This window comes from Lygodium microphyllum, chromosome 3 (genome assembly GCF_053477565.2).
Source record: "Lygodium microphyllum isolate KBCC chromosome 3, Lygodium_microphyllum_v1.1.10, whole genome shotgun sequence".
Classification (NCBI taxonomy): Eukaryota; Viridiplantae; Streptophyta; class Polypodiopsida; order Schizaeales; family Lygodiaceae; genus Lygodium; species Lygodium microphyllum.
In genome coordinates, this window is record NC_141137.1 from 125,383,377 (window position 1) to 125,395,738 (window position 12,362).

The window sequence follows — 12,362 nt, forward strand, 5'->3', positions numbered from 1 at the left end:
CTCATACAGCACACAGTGCTATATGTGGCAGGGCAGCTTGCTGCCCTGCCACAATTTTTTTTTCTCTGTTACCGTCGCTATTTGCGTCGCACGCGTCGCTATTGCCGTCGCTATCAGCGTCGCAAATTAACTGCAACCGTCGCTATATGCATCGCAAATGCGACGCATATAGCGACGCATATAGCGACGGTTATAGCGACGCATATAGCGACGGTTATAGCGACGATTCTATGGCGTCGTTAATAACGACGCTTTTTGCGACGACGGGGGCAAATTTTGTTGTTTGTATTGTCGTCGCTTTAAACGTCGCTATAAGGTCTATATCTTGTAGTGTGAAAAACACTTACTATGGGATTGCTCAGTAATCAAACCCCTTTGGCATGGAGTGAGGAAGTGGCTAAAGGGTGCAAATCTCAAAGCCGAGTTTGGCTTTGCCACTATTTTCTTTGGTGACAAGGCCAACTTGGATGAAGCCACGTGGAGATTGATACTACTTATTTCAACAATAGTCATGAAGCATATCTGGAGAGTAGAAGAAACAATATACTTTTTAGAAGTGCCCAAGTTAACAGCCCAACCAATTGGTTTGAGTCCCTTCATGTTGAACTGGTTATGATACTTAGAACTGTAGAATTAGAGCACTGGATCTTTAAGCTTTTTGGCAAAAAGCTAGGCTCAATGCCCTGATTTTGTATGTTGGTCAATGACCAATGGCCTGAAACGCCTAAAAAAGTGATGTAAACATTTCTTTACTTTTTTTTTTCAAGTAAAATGTGGCTGATTATATTACTCAATAAAAACTAATTACAACAGAGTGCTCATGCTCAACAAACTAGCTAAAGCTAATGCAAATTAACCAATACATCACGTATACAAGCCTCTCAAGGCAGTCTAGGGGGGATGGGGGCAAGAAGCCATGGGGAGGGGGGGTATATCGCCAACTGGGGCTGCATGCCTGCATCACGAAGAACAGACCCTGGTCACCCCAAGTGCGCATGAAGTGGCCTCAGAGCTCCTGACGAGCCCTGGACTCGCCCTGCACCTGATCCCATCGGCCGCGGAGGGAGTGGATGATGGAGGTCCAGAGCTCTGCTAAGGTCACATGTGCTGAAAGTCTCTCTTCGCCGAAAGCCTCCTGACACCGCGCCTTCTAGATATGCTATCCAGTAAGACTCTCTATGATCTCTCATACCTCCGAGCGGTCTGCTGTGGGCTCTAGTACCTGGCGGATGGGTAGAGCCTCCAAACCGACCACTACAAACAACCCTGCCTTGATAATGAATATTGTATCTTGCATCCCGGCCTCATACAAGTAACGGCCCTGGCTGCTTGCCTGCCAACAGAAAGCTCCCTATGAGATGCACTTGAAGAATTCACATTTAGTTTTCTTCGCATAAAGGGAATGGGTTTTTAACAATTGGAATACTAACCATAAGTGTTCCAAATGTTCTTCTCTTGATTTACTAAAGATAAAGATATCATCCAAGAAGACTACTACAAAGTGTCCTAGATAGGGCCGTAACATACTATTCATCAGCTTCATAAAAGTAGCCGGTGCATTAGTGAGACCAAAAGGCATCACCAAAAAATCATAGTACCCGTATCTAGTACGAAATGTTGTCTTAGGAACATCCTGGGCCTTAATTCTTACTTGGTGATAACTTGATCTTAAGTCAATCTTTGTGAAGAATTTTGCCCCTTGTAATTGATCAAAAAGATCTTCCATTCTGGGAATCAAGGACATGAAGAAACTACAAGGCAAGAGTGATGTCGAGTCCCACCTGGAACCCTAGGTACCGGACGGTCTACCCTCTACTCACCCATTTAAATCCCATGTGGATGCCCCACTCTGTGCTAGAGTCTAGGTATGTGAGGAAACCAACCGACTTTTGCCAGTTGATTTTTGCTATCGCTATAGAGCAGAACACATCAAGAGCCAAGCTCACTCTCTCCAGCATCAACTCATTGTTCTCTATGTAGAGGGCTGTATCATCTGCGTACTCTGAGTCTAACAATTCAGTCTCCTCTCTCGCTGGAAGTCGGAGGCCGCATAATCCGCTTACACATGACCTGAGGAAGTGAGACATCGCCTCTGCGAATAGTAGAAATAGGTATGGGGCCAGGGGGTAGCCCTGTCGAACCCATCTCTCTAGCCGAAACTCCTCCCCTTGCCTTCCGCCTTTGAGAACCCTGCTGGTGGCCGATCTGTATAGGGCGAAAACCCCACGAATCCAAGCCTAGGGGAATCCCAACCTCACCATGGTGCCCTCTAGGAAATCCAAGTCCGCCTTGACATAAGCTTTCTCGAAATCCAAGAGTAGTACGACCAATCTCTGCCCACTGTGTTGAGCCCACTCTGTCGCCTCAAAGAAGGTAAATACATTGTCTAGAATGCTTCTATCCTGGACAAAGCCTGTCTCTGTGTCATGGATGATATCTAGAAGCATGGGGCGTAGTCGCCTACCAATCATCTTTGCCAGTGCCTTATAGGCCATTGACAATAAGGCAATCAGTCTCCACTGGGAAAGCTCCAACCGGTTTCCCCCTTTGGGGAGAAGACTGATAAGGCCTGTCAAGACACTCCTTGGCATTTGTCCTGAAGTGAAAATCTCATGGAAGGCCATTAGTAGGGGCTTCTTCGCCACTTCCCAGTAGGTAGTGAAGAAGGCTTTAGAGAGGCCATCCTCCCCCGAGCATTTCTGCCCATCGTGTGTATAGAAAGCCTCCTCTAGTTCCTTCTCTGTGAAGGGGGCCAGGAGGGAGCGTCCCATCTCCTCTGAATATTTCTTTACTTATCTAAATGAAAAAGCGCATTAAAAAAAAATGCCAACCATTTGAAGGATGTCACATCAAAAGTAAGCCCCTCTGATATATCTATGCTGCCGCTCGTATGAACCCAGCCTAAGCGCGTGGCAGGAGTGAGCGCTGCCGAAAATTCTTGCACTCATCAGTATAGACTATAGTTATGAGCCAGCCACAAAGCTGACCTTGCACTCATCAGTATAGTTATGAGCCAGCCACAAAGCTGGTCAGCATGAAGGGCTCGTGTGTTATTCCTGTTTTGGTCCTGACGATCGTCAGTATCCATTCGGCGAGGAGCATCCCCATACCTGCTCGCTCCGATGGCTTCATTTTCCAAACTTCTTCCTCCTCGACTCCATCCGTCTTTTTGGAGGCCTTCATCGACCCTCTCTGCTCCGACAGCGCAGACGCTTGGCCCGTCCTCACCAAAGTTGCTCAGTACTTCCAGAACGATCTGCTCTTCACCGTCCATCCTTTCCCTCTCCCGTGAGTTCCATTTGTGTTCCCTTCTAAACTGCACGAAACCTAAATCTATTTCTAATGGAGTTCCCTACCTTTGGTAAATTTCAGCCACGTGCACGATTTCATCGTACGTCTTTAGTCTGTCTACTTGACTTAATTTTAATCATTGATCCTGCATATTCCCCTTAGAGTTTTGAACTTTGCAGTTATGAGGTTCCCCCACTTAGTGATGATACGGTTCACAATCTTTCCCTTATAGAATTTTGAACCTAGAAGGAGGATTGGTTTTTTCAAGTTACGGCACATAGATGCCCTCACTTCTTATCTCCTTTCCTCTCGGTCCTCATAGATCGAGCTTAGGCATGCTCAATTCTGTTACCCTACCATTTTGTCAATCAGTGATCAACTAGTTGTGAGCTCTGTCAGAGAATAGCGGAGACATTGAAGCTCTGAGTGTTCTAGAGCATTTGGTTAGTTTGCATTTCTTTTTCACTGAGTGTCAGGTGTTTCCACATTGTGTAGTACACAGTTTCCAGCTTTTCTAGCAGCTAGCAAGTTGGATATTTGCGATTTGGGCTAGGTGGCACATTCCCCAATTTGTGATAGCATTTTTTGTGTCCAAGAAAGTTGGTTGGCTAATTTATGATTGGCCGACTACATTATTTATTCGCCATGACTCAATTATTGTAACATCAACAATGGCAACATTAATCTAATTTCCCCTTTCTAATTGGGCCAGCTTTAATCATTTTTGTCTATTTGTATCTGCCTCCTGCTTTGATTAGATCAACTTAGTCTTTTGTAGGTTGCATACTTTGGCATTTGTCTCAGTCTCCCTCTCTAGTATTGCCATCATCATCACGAGCCTGATTTGGTGCCCTCAATGATGCTTTAGGCTGTGTGCAGGTACTGATTAATCCATCATTGTATTCAGCATTTATTTCGGATTCAATGAAGATTTATTTTCTCTTCTTGCTGTCTTTTTTCTTATCCTTTCTCTCGTGTTTGTGTTTCTCTTCCATTGTGCACTCTCACATTGTATCATTGCCTAAGTGAGGAGACAGAGGTTCTAGACAAAGAAGATCACCATGTTACTGAAAACACAAATTTTCAATGTGCTGTATATTGCGGAAAACATAGATTTATTGTACTGCTCAAGTGCTTTCGATAAAGGCAAGACATCTACAACTGTTCTTTTTGCAGGTGTAGTTGATTCTTCTCTCTGTTTGGGCTCTTCTACAGCAAAACATAGTTTGCAGGTCTATAGAGATGGAGTACCACTGGTTCAATGTGTTTGATGACTTAGATGAGGAGTCTATTTAACTTCCTCTGATAGGCATTGTGATCATCGTGAGGATTGGAGATCAGAGCCCTGTATAGCATAGGCACCATCATTAGAGAGGTCTTGAAGATTAAAGTAGACTTCATTTGCCCCCTCTCTTCATGTCTCTCATAGGGCATATCCTTCAAGCCTTGCTCGAAGATCGGAGCAAACGCTACCTCCCTCCTCTCTCCATATCTTCCATAGGGCCCATCCTTCAAGCCCTAGGATGCCTATGATGGTACCTTTTGTTTAGGTGCTCATTCTCCCTTTCCTACCCAAAGAAGATTGGTTGGATGGATCTAATTACTCCCTTTGTTCTTGCAAACTAGAGTGTATCCTTGGTACAATCCATATTTGGGCTTTTATTACTACCCCTATTCCTTGTCCTGTGAAGTCATGTAGCCCTTTGAGCTTGGTTCAATTCTCAAGCTTGGTTTCTTCTTTTTATGAGCCTATAGGATTATGTCCTTGTTCATGTATGCAGGTTGTAGACGATGGAAGTGTGGACAAAGCTTTCTTTTCTTTTATCATTAGAAGACTTTTGCCCACCAAATCACCTTGGAGAAGAAGCTTTGGATGCTCTCGATTGATGACTCTCCTTCTACGAAGGATCATATCAACAAAATGGAGGATGTGAGAGATGAGCTTGCATCCCTAGGATGTATGATATCTTCGAAGGATATGATGATGGTTCTTCTTACCGGCTGCCATCTTCTAAGTATGATGTTTTCTACACCAATCTTCTTACATCGAGACTATGAGAGACTCCTTTGGAAGGAGCTTGCCTCGCTTGTCTTAGAGCATGACAAGCGTCTCAATGAGAGAGGAGCTAGTGGATCTAGCTCTACCTAGGCTTTTATCATAGGTGTAGGAGAGGAAGCAAGAAGGTAGGCAACAACAAGAAACAAGATGACAAGAAAGATCAGAAGAAGGATGAGAAGAAGTCAAAGCCCAAGTGCCCACATAGGGAAGGGCACTCATCGGAAGAAGTGCTAGCAAATATACCCCCATTTGAAGTCAAAGGAAGGTTCAAAGGATTCAAAGGCTACACATGAAACCATTAAGTCTGTCTTTGTGTATATATATGAGGTTGAGGATACAACCCTTGCTTCTTTCACTATGGAGAAGCCATGGGTCATTGATAGTGGAGTGGGGTTTCTTCACAACCTTATCAATAGCCTTGGCTTTAGGATTCCATTCTAGAGGGTTTTCATCACCATTGGTTATACAGCTTTTCTGTCTTGGTTTGTGGAGTGGGGACTATTCCCCTTTTGCTCAATGGACAAGCTTCATTGGCCAAAGTTCTTGATGTGCGAGATTTAGGTTTTAACCTTCTTTCTCTTCCTGGTTTGACATAGCTAGGTACACTTGTGGTTTTCACTGAGGATATTGTGATTGTTGAGGAATCTACTACAGGTTCTATTCTTTGAACAAGTACATAAGAGGGTGGGCTTTACAAGCTCACTGCCATTGCTGACAGACTTTCAATGAGCTTGGGCTACTTTGGCATGCCCATTATGGGTACTTGAATTTTGACTTCATTAAACAGGCTTCTTGGAAGAAGTTAGTAGAGTAACTTTTAGATTTTCTTCCCATTTATATTTTATAAACCCTAGCTACTTACGGGGCAAGCACCATAGGTAGCCTTATCCACAGGTGGCTTCTTGCAGGGCTATTACTCCGCTTGAGTCAATACATACCAACTTGTGCGGACCTATGGAAACGGTCTCCATTGGGAAGGCCAAATATTTAATGCTTGTAGTTGATGACTTTAGTATGTACGTGTGACCTTATTTTCTAAAGTTTTTGACAAGTTTTTCAAAGAGCATGGGATTGGGATGGAGTATTCTTTGTGAAGATATGCTAGCGTTTGCACTGAGGAAACACAGCATGTACGACCAAGACTGAAACACAAAGACTTAGACAGAGACAAAGCAAAATTGAAACCCTAAATCCAAAACGCAAAAACTCAACTCTTAAAACTCAAACACAGAGACAAACATAGTGAGAAGAAACTTTGAAGTGAATGAATGCTGTAAATGAATGTAAGAGTGTACAGAATGCCCAAGGGTAGAGCAATGTAGTGTTGGAGAGTGACATCCATTGGAGACGGATCCCAAGTACAGTAACCACTAGTTGGAGATGAGAGAGTGTTGAATAATGAAGGGCAGTAGGTTAGTCACCAAAACATAGCAATTGGAGGCTGAAACCTAGTAAATGTTGCAGTGTACTACCAAAGGAAGGCTGAAAACTTATCACCTGAGGCAGAGAACTATTAGGCGACAATAGGAAAGGTGTTTGTTGATGTAGACGGCCTGCTAAACAACAAAAACACTGGTGTTGCAGCAGTCGCTTGATGCGAGAGATGGCAACAGTCTATTGCCTGGCACCAGATGCTGAAAACGCAGGTTGATCAGGCACTATGATGATGCAGCAAATGGAGACTACTACAGGGTGGATTGTAGTCAGTGATGGGTGGACAGCGACGGTAGGTGGTTGATGGCTGAAATCTCCACGTTAGAGCGAGAAACCTATACAAAAGGATAAGATTGAATGGTGGGCAGCCCGTCTATTTATAGATGTTGAAGGGTGCTCCAAAAAATTAGGATTTTGTGGGACCACTGAAACTCTTTCGAACCGTGTATCAAGTTTGTGTTTTTTATTTATTAAGCATGTTTTGGAATTGTTTAAAAATGCTAATTTGTCGTCGTGAGAGGTGAGAGAATGCACATAGATCGAAGCTCAAGCTCAGTTGAAAGTATAGTTGATAGTGAAGAGAGTGTGTGTGTGATAGTACGACACCCAATGCAATAATCTGAAGAGTGTAAGATGCAAATACAAAGTACAATCCTTAAATCTTACAGTTGCTAGAGTATGTTCACACTCGAAAGGTGTAAAACATTTAAGTGTCCAAATTGTGTAACAGAAGTATATAAAATAAAAGAGAATAAATGTGGGGGAAAAAACCTCTTGTAAGGAGAGTAAAAGGTGTCCCAATGTTCTACCAAGGAGCCCTGATACTTCTCTGTGAGCGTAGGCATGAGTCAAACCCAACCAGCCCCCTTGGAGTGAAGAGTGATCAATATACAAGGGTCATCCACCAAAGGATATCAAACTTAAAGCATTGTGGAATGCTTCAAATTTGTCACGAGGAAGAGCTTTGGTAAAGATGTTTGTCACATTATTGATGGTAGGACAATGGACAAAGCTGATATCACTTGCATGTAGCCTCTCTTTGACAAAGTGATAGTGGATCTCGATGTGTTTCGTGTGTGCATGAAACACTGGATTCTGTGCCAATGCAATGGCACTCTAGCTGTTAGTGAACAAAGGAGAAGGCTCCATGATGCTCTTCTTCTAAGAGCAAACTGACCAATTGAAGGAAAGTAAGGGGTTGTGGGGAAATCCTCATGGTGAGGTTCAAGGCCATATAAAAGGCCAAATATGAGGGCGGCGATGAATTCAAAGTGGTAGATATCAACTGTGCATCTAAGTAATACTCATCCACATTCATAAGCTGCTCACATAAGTCTTGAATTTTATTTAGATGATCCTACATAGAATCACCCTTATCCCTCTTCATAGTCTCAGGCTCTTTCTTCAAGAAAGAGATGCGTGTCTCATTCTTTCGTGCAAACATCTACTCTAAGGTCAACCATGCTTCTCGTGAAGAAGTTGTAGATTGAATATGTGGGATGATGGACCGCTGAACTGCCAATGCAATTAGTGATGACAAAGCCAGAGCATCCCATGTGTCCCATGTCGTTTGTGTTGCTGATCTTTGGGGACGTGACTGAGCTGGAGTGGGTTGAACAAGTTGAGCGGGCTGAGTTGCCCTTTGTCCATGTCCTCCTGGGGGAGGTGTAGCTGGAGCCATAACTCCAAGCCTAACTTCTTCACCGTTGACATAATCCCGAAGATTCTTTGCAATCAGTACATTCTTCATCATAAAAGACCATAGAGAATGGTTGTTGCCATCCAAACTATCCTCGTTGGACACATGTAAATGCATCACCTTCGTGATTGGCCATGGTAACTGTCACTGATAAAGGAGCAAAAGAGCAATACTTCAAGCTAGACCAATGTTGAAATCTGAAAATTTCCAGAAATTACAGTAAACACTTTGCTGTAATTAGCAAAGATAAGCACACTTTGTCAAAAACTGTTTGAAGTACACATTATCCAAGGTGCAAACAGTGCTCAGCGGGACTGAAAACGCAAAAGCCCTAAAATTTATTGTCCCAAAATGCACAAAATTAGTCTATTGCAGTCTGTCACTGATGTATATTTGCCAATCTTTGAGCTGACAACAAAAGCCCCAAATTTTTGACTCAAAATGCACAAAATCTATGTGAGAAATGTGTACCAAACACTTACAAGAGCAGAGAGATGCTGCTCGGGCACAAGCCCCTTCCCGAATATGAAGTTTGAATTAAAAAATTGAAAAATTGAAAGTTTTTTCCTTTTTACCTTTGATAATGCATAGCTGGAGGGCGGGCAGCTGCTAGTCAAGGACTGGCAAGATGCATGTAGTGTTGGTGGCGCCTGCAAAATGGTCTGGCGCAGGGAGCAGGCTGGCGGCGCAGTTGAGCAGACCAGGTGCACCAGGGGGCGGATGCCTATAGTAGGCAGAGAGGTCAAGGGCCAGGCAAGTGGCTCATAGGTGGCGGGTAGCGTAGGAAGGTTGGGCGCTTTAGCTCTAGCGGTGCTGCTCAATGGGGCGTAGGGAATAGTAGCGGATAGGTGGCGCAGCTGGAACTGTTGCGCAGGGAACTATCTGAAACCAACCTTCCTTCTTGGAATGAGTGGTGATAACCTAATTTAAGAGTTAATTACAGTAATAAATAAATGCACATAAAATGAAATACACACTTTACCATAACATTCTTGGACAGTAGACTCCCTGTTGGCCCCAAAACTGGCGCCCCTTGCGGTATTTCTTTAGCTTTCATTCAATTGGAAGGAGTACAACTTGAGATTCTTCAATCTCCTCTTGCTAACCAATTGCTCTTGCTGTCATAAATAACCAGCAAGCCTTTTGGGTCATTTGCCCCTTATTTCACCCAGGACTTCTTCTCCAATTTGACCCTTGGCTGGCCAAATGCTGCCCCAAATCAATTCGGGATGGGCTGGCTCCTGAAATCCCTTGATAATCTTCAATTATCAGCTGTTGATTTCAGTCCCTTGAGCCTTAAATCTCTGGCACGGATCCTAATGTGGCTGCTAAACCCTAATTTCTGCTGTGAATTAGGGTTTACTGCATAAATTATAGATCAGCCCACTAAAAATGGCTGAAATCTCCTCCAAATGGCTGAGAATTGCTGAGAATGGCTGAGCATAGGCTGAAGGAGATGAGAGAATGCTGTAGAGAGAGAAAATTCTGAGATTTGTCGCGAAGAACTGATCAAAATCAGCTGCTACCCTGTTGTACCAGCCCCAAATGGATGCACCAACAACAATAGGAGCATCAGAGACTGCGATCTTCAGGAGAAAGTGCATCAACAGCAATTGTTAGCTTCCCAAGGTCAAGAATATGCAATTTCCATCACCAAAATGGTCTCCAATGGTTGGGAAATGGCCCCAAAAGCTGGCAGCAACAGTCCAACACCTCTTCCCAACAGCTCCAAAATGAAAAAACGAGATTTCCCTCTCCCTTCAGTCCTATTTAACCTTTCCCCCACTTGCATGGGAAAGTTTTGCCAAGTGGCAGCTTTCTTAATCCATTTGCAGCAATTTCCAGCCATTTAATTAATTTTTAGAATTAATTAATTCTGAAAATTAATTCAGCCCTAAATCCATGCCTAGAAAATTGACCTTGCCCATCCAAAAATTAATTGGCTGGGCCATTTTCAACCCAAAGTGGTCCCATGCATTAATTGACCCTTGGACAAGCATTAATCCATTAATTAATGCTTAGTCCCTAATGTCACCACTGACACTTAATGGCCAATTAATGTTCCTAGGGGCAAACTGACACCAAAATTCACCTAGAATCAAACAAGTGTAACTTGTTACAACTTTTGTCTTTGACACCCATCTTTTTCACAGGGTCCTTCGGCCTTCAACTGTGAAAAAGTAGCTTGCATCTCACATGTGCATCTTTTAATTGCACATTTCATTAATCCTTTAATCAAATGTCAATTAAACATAAGCAAAGCATCAAATTTTCATGTCCTCCTGACACTATCACAAGGAGCAAATGAGAGGACAGATGAGTTGGCTATGAATTGGAGCTGAATGCCGAGAAGCTAGGGCTTCGAGCTGAGGACAGTTGAGTTGGTGGTGGCCACGAATTGAGCTGAGTAGAGGGTTGCTTTGATACCAAATGTGAGAGGTGAGAGAATGCACAGAGACCAAAGCTCAAGCTCAGTTGAAAGTACAGTTGACAATGAAGAGAGAGTGTGAGTGTGACAGCACGACACCCAATGCAATAATCTAAAGAGTATAAGATGCAAGTACAAAGTACAACCCTTAAACCTTAGGGTTGCTAGAGTGTGTTTACACTTGAAAGGTGTAAAACACGAATAAAATAAAAGAGAATAAATCTAAGGAAAAAAACCTCTTATAGGAGAGTAAAAAGTGCCCCAGTGAAACTGGTCTATGACTCACATAAAGCGGTAGTTCCTTCAATTAATACTTGGTCTTTTCACACACATACGCATAAATAGAGACGTCACTCTCTCACTCATTACCAGATTGGTCCCAAAGTTCGGGGCTCCTTTCGGTATTTCTTTTTCACTTAAAAGATGGAAAGTTACAAAAATGAAATGTTCCAAAATACATAACCTGTGAACTGTTGGTTTTCATCTTTTCTGAGTAAATCCCAGTTGCATAAGGATAGTACAGCATGACTAGATCAACTTCCCTTTTAGGAAAGCATTTTCTGTAACCATAACTCAATGATTCATGTGCAGAATTGGAGTCTACAGATTTCTGAATTCACTGTTCTTACTGTCCAGCATGTCCAAAACAACATCCCCTTTAGGAAAGCATTTTCTGTGACCAAAACTCAATGATTCATGTGCAGAATTGCAGTTTGCAGATCTTTTAAACTGTTCTTACTGTCCAGCATGTCCCGAACAACATCCCTTTTAGAAAAGCATTTTCTTTGACCACGCACAGATTGCTGACTAAGGGAGTGTTCTCTAATGGTGCTAGACCTCCCCAAGGTTAGCATGAATAAAACCTACTCAGCTACCTGATCCTTTGTGCTGACATAAACTAGATCAATAAGACCTAGTAAAACCCTGTCGCGCACATAGTGATAATGCACCTCAATGTGTTTTGTTCTAGCATGATAGACTGGGTTATTTGCCAAGTGTATACTGCTCATGTTTCATTATAAATGACAACTGGCCCATATGTAGGTTGATGCATATCATAAAGTAGCTTATGCAACCAAGCTACTTCACATGCAGCCATTGCTGCATCCTTGTACTTAGCCTCTGTGCTCGACAAGGCAACTGTAGGCTGTTTCTTGCTGCTTCAAGTAACTGCAACACTCCCAAAAGAGAACACATATTCACTGGTAGATCGTCTATCAGAAATACTACCAGCCTAATCAGCATCAGTGTATCCATGCAACTGTATCTGAACCCCAGTCTCATAAAATAGTCCATACTGCAATGTGGACTTCACATACTTGAGTATGCGTCTAGCCGCATCCAAATGCGGTTTCCTTGGAGCCTGCATAAACTGACTTACCAATCCAACAGCATTGCTCAAATCTGGCCTGGTAATAGTCATATAAATCAAACTTCCTACTGTGCGTCTA

The 12,362-nt window shown here is 43.0% G+C and overlaps 1 protein-coding gene across 2 annotated transcripts in view; it reads left to right on the forward strand.

Annotated features, from left to right (window-relative positions):
- Positions 1 to 2,902: 2,902 nt before the first annotated feature.
- LOC148038857 (uncharacterized) overlaps positions 2,903 to 12,362 on the forward strand; it is an 89,719-nt gene continuing 80,259 nt past the window's right edge. The window contains exon 1 of one of the 2 annotated variants that reach the window (XM_087674750.1): positions 2,903 to 3,288. In XM_087674750.1, coding sequence (XP_087530876.1) covers positions 3,035 to 3,288 — 254 coding nt within the window. In that variant the 5' untranslated portion in view covers positions 2,903 to 3,034. The remainder of the gene's footprint in view (positions 3,289 to 12,362) is intronic. The other variant, XM_087674749.1, reaches the window with a different exon arrangement.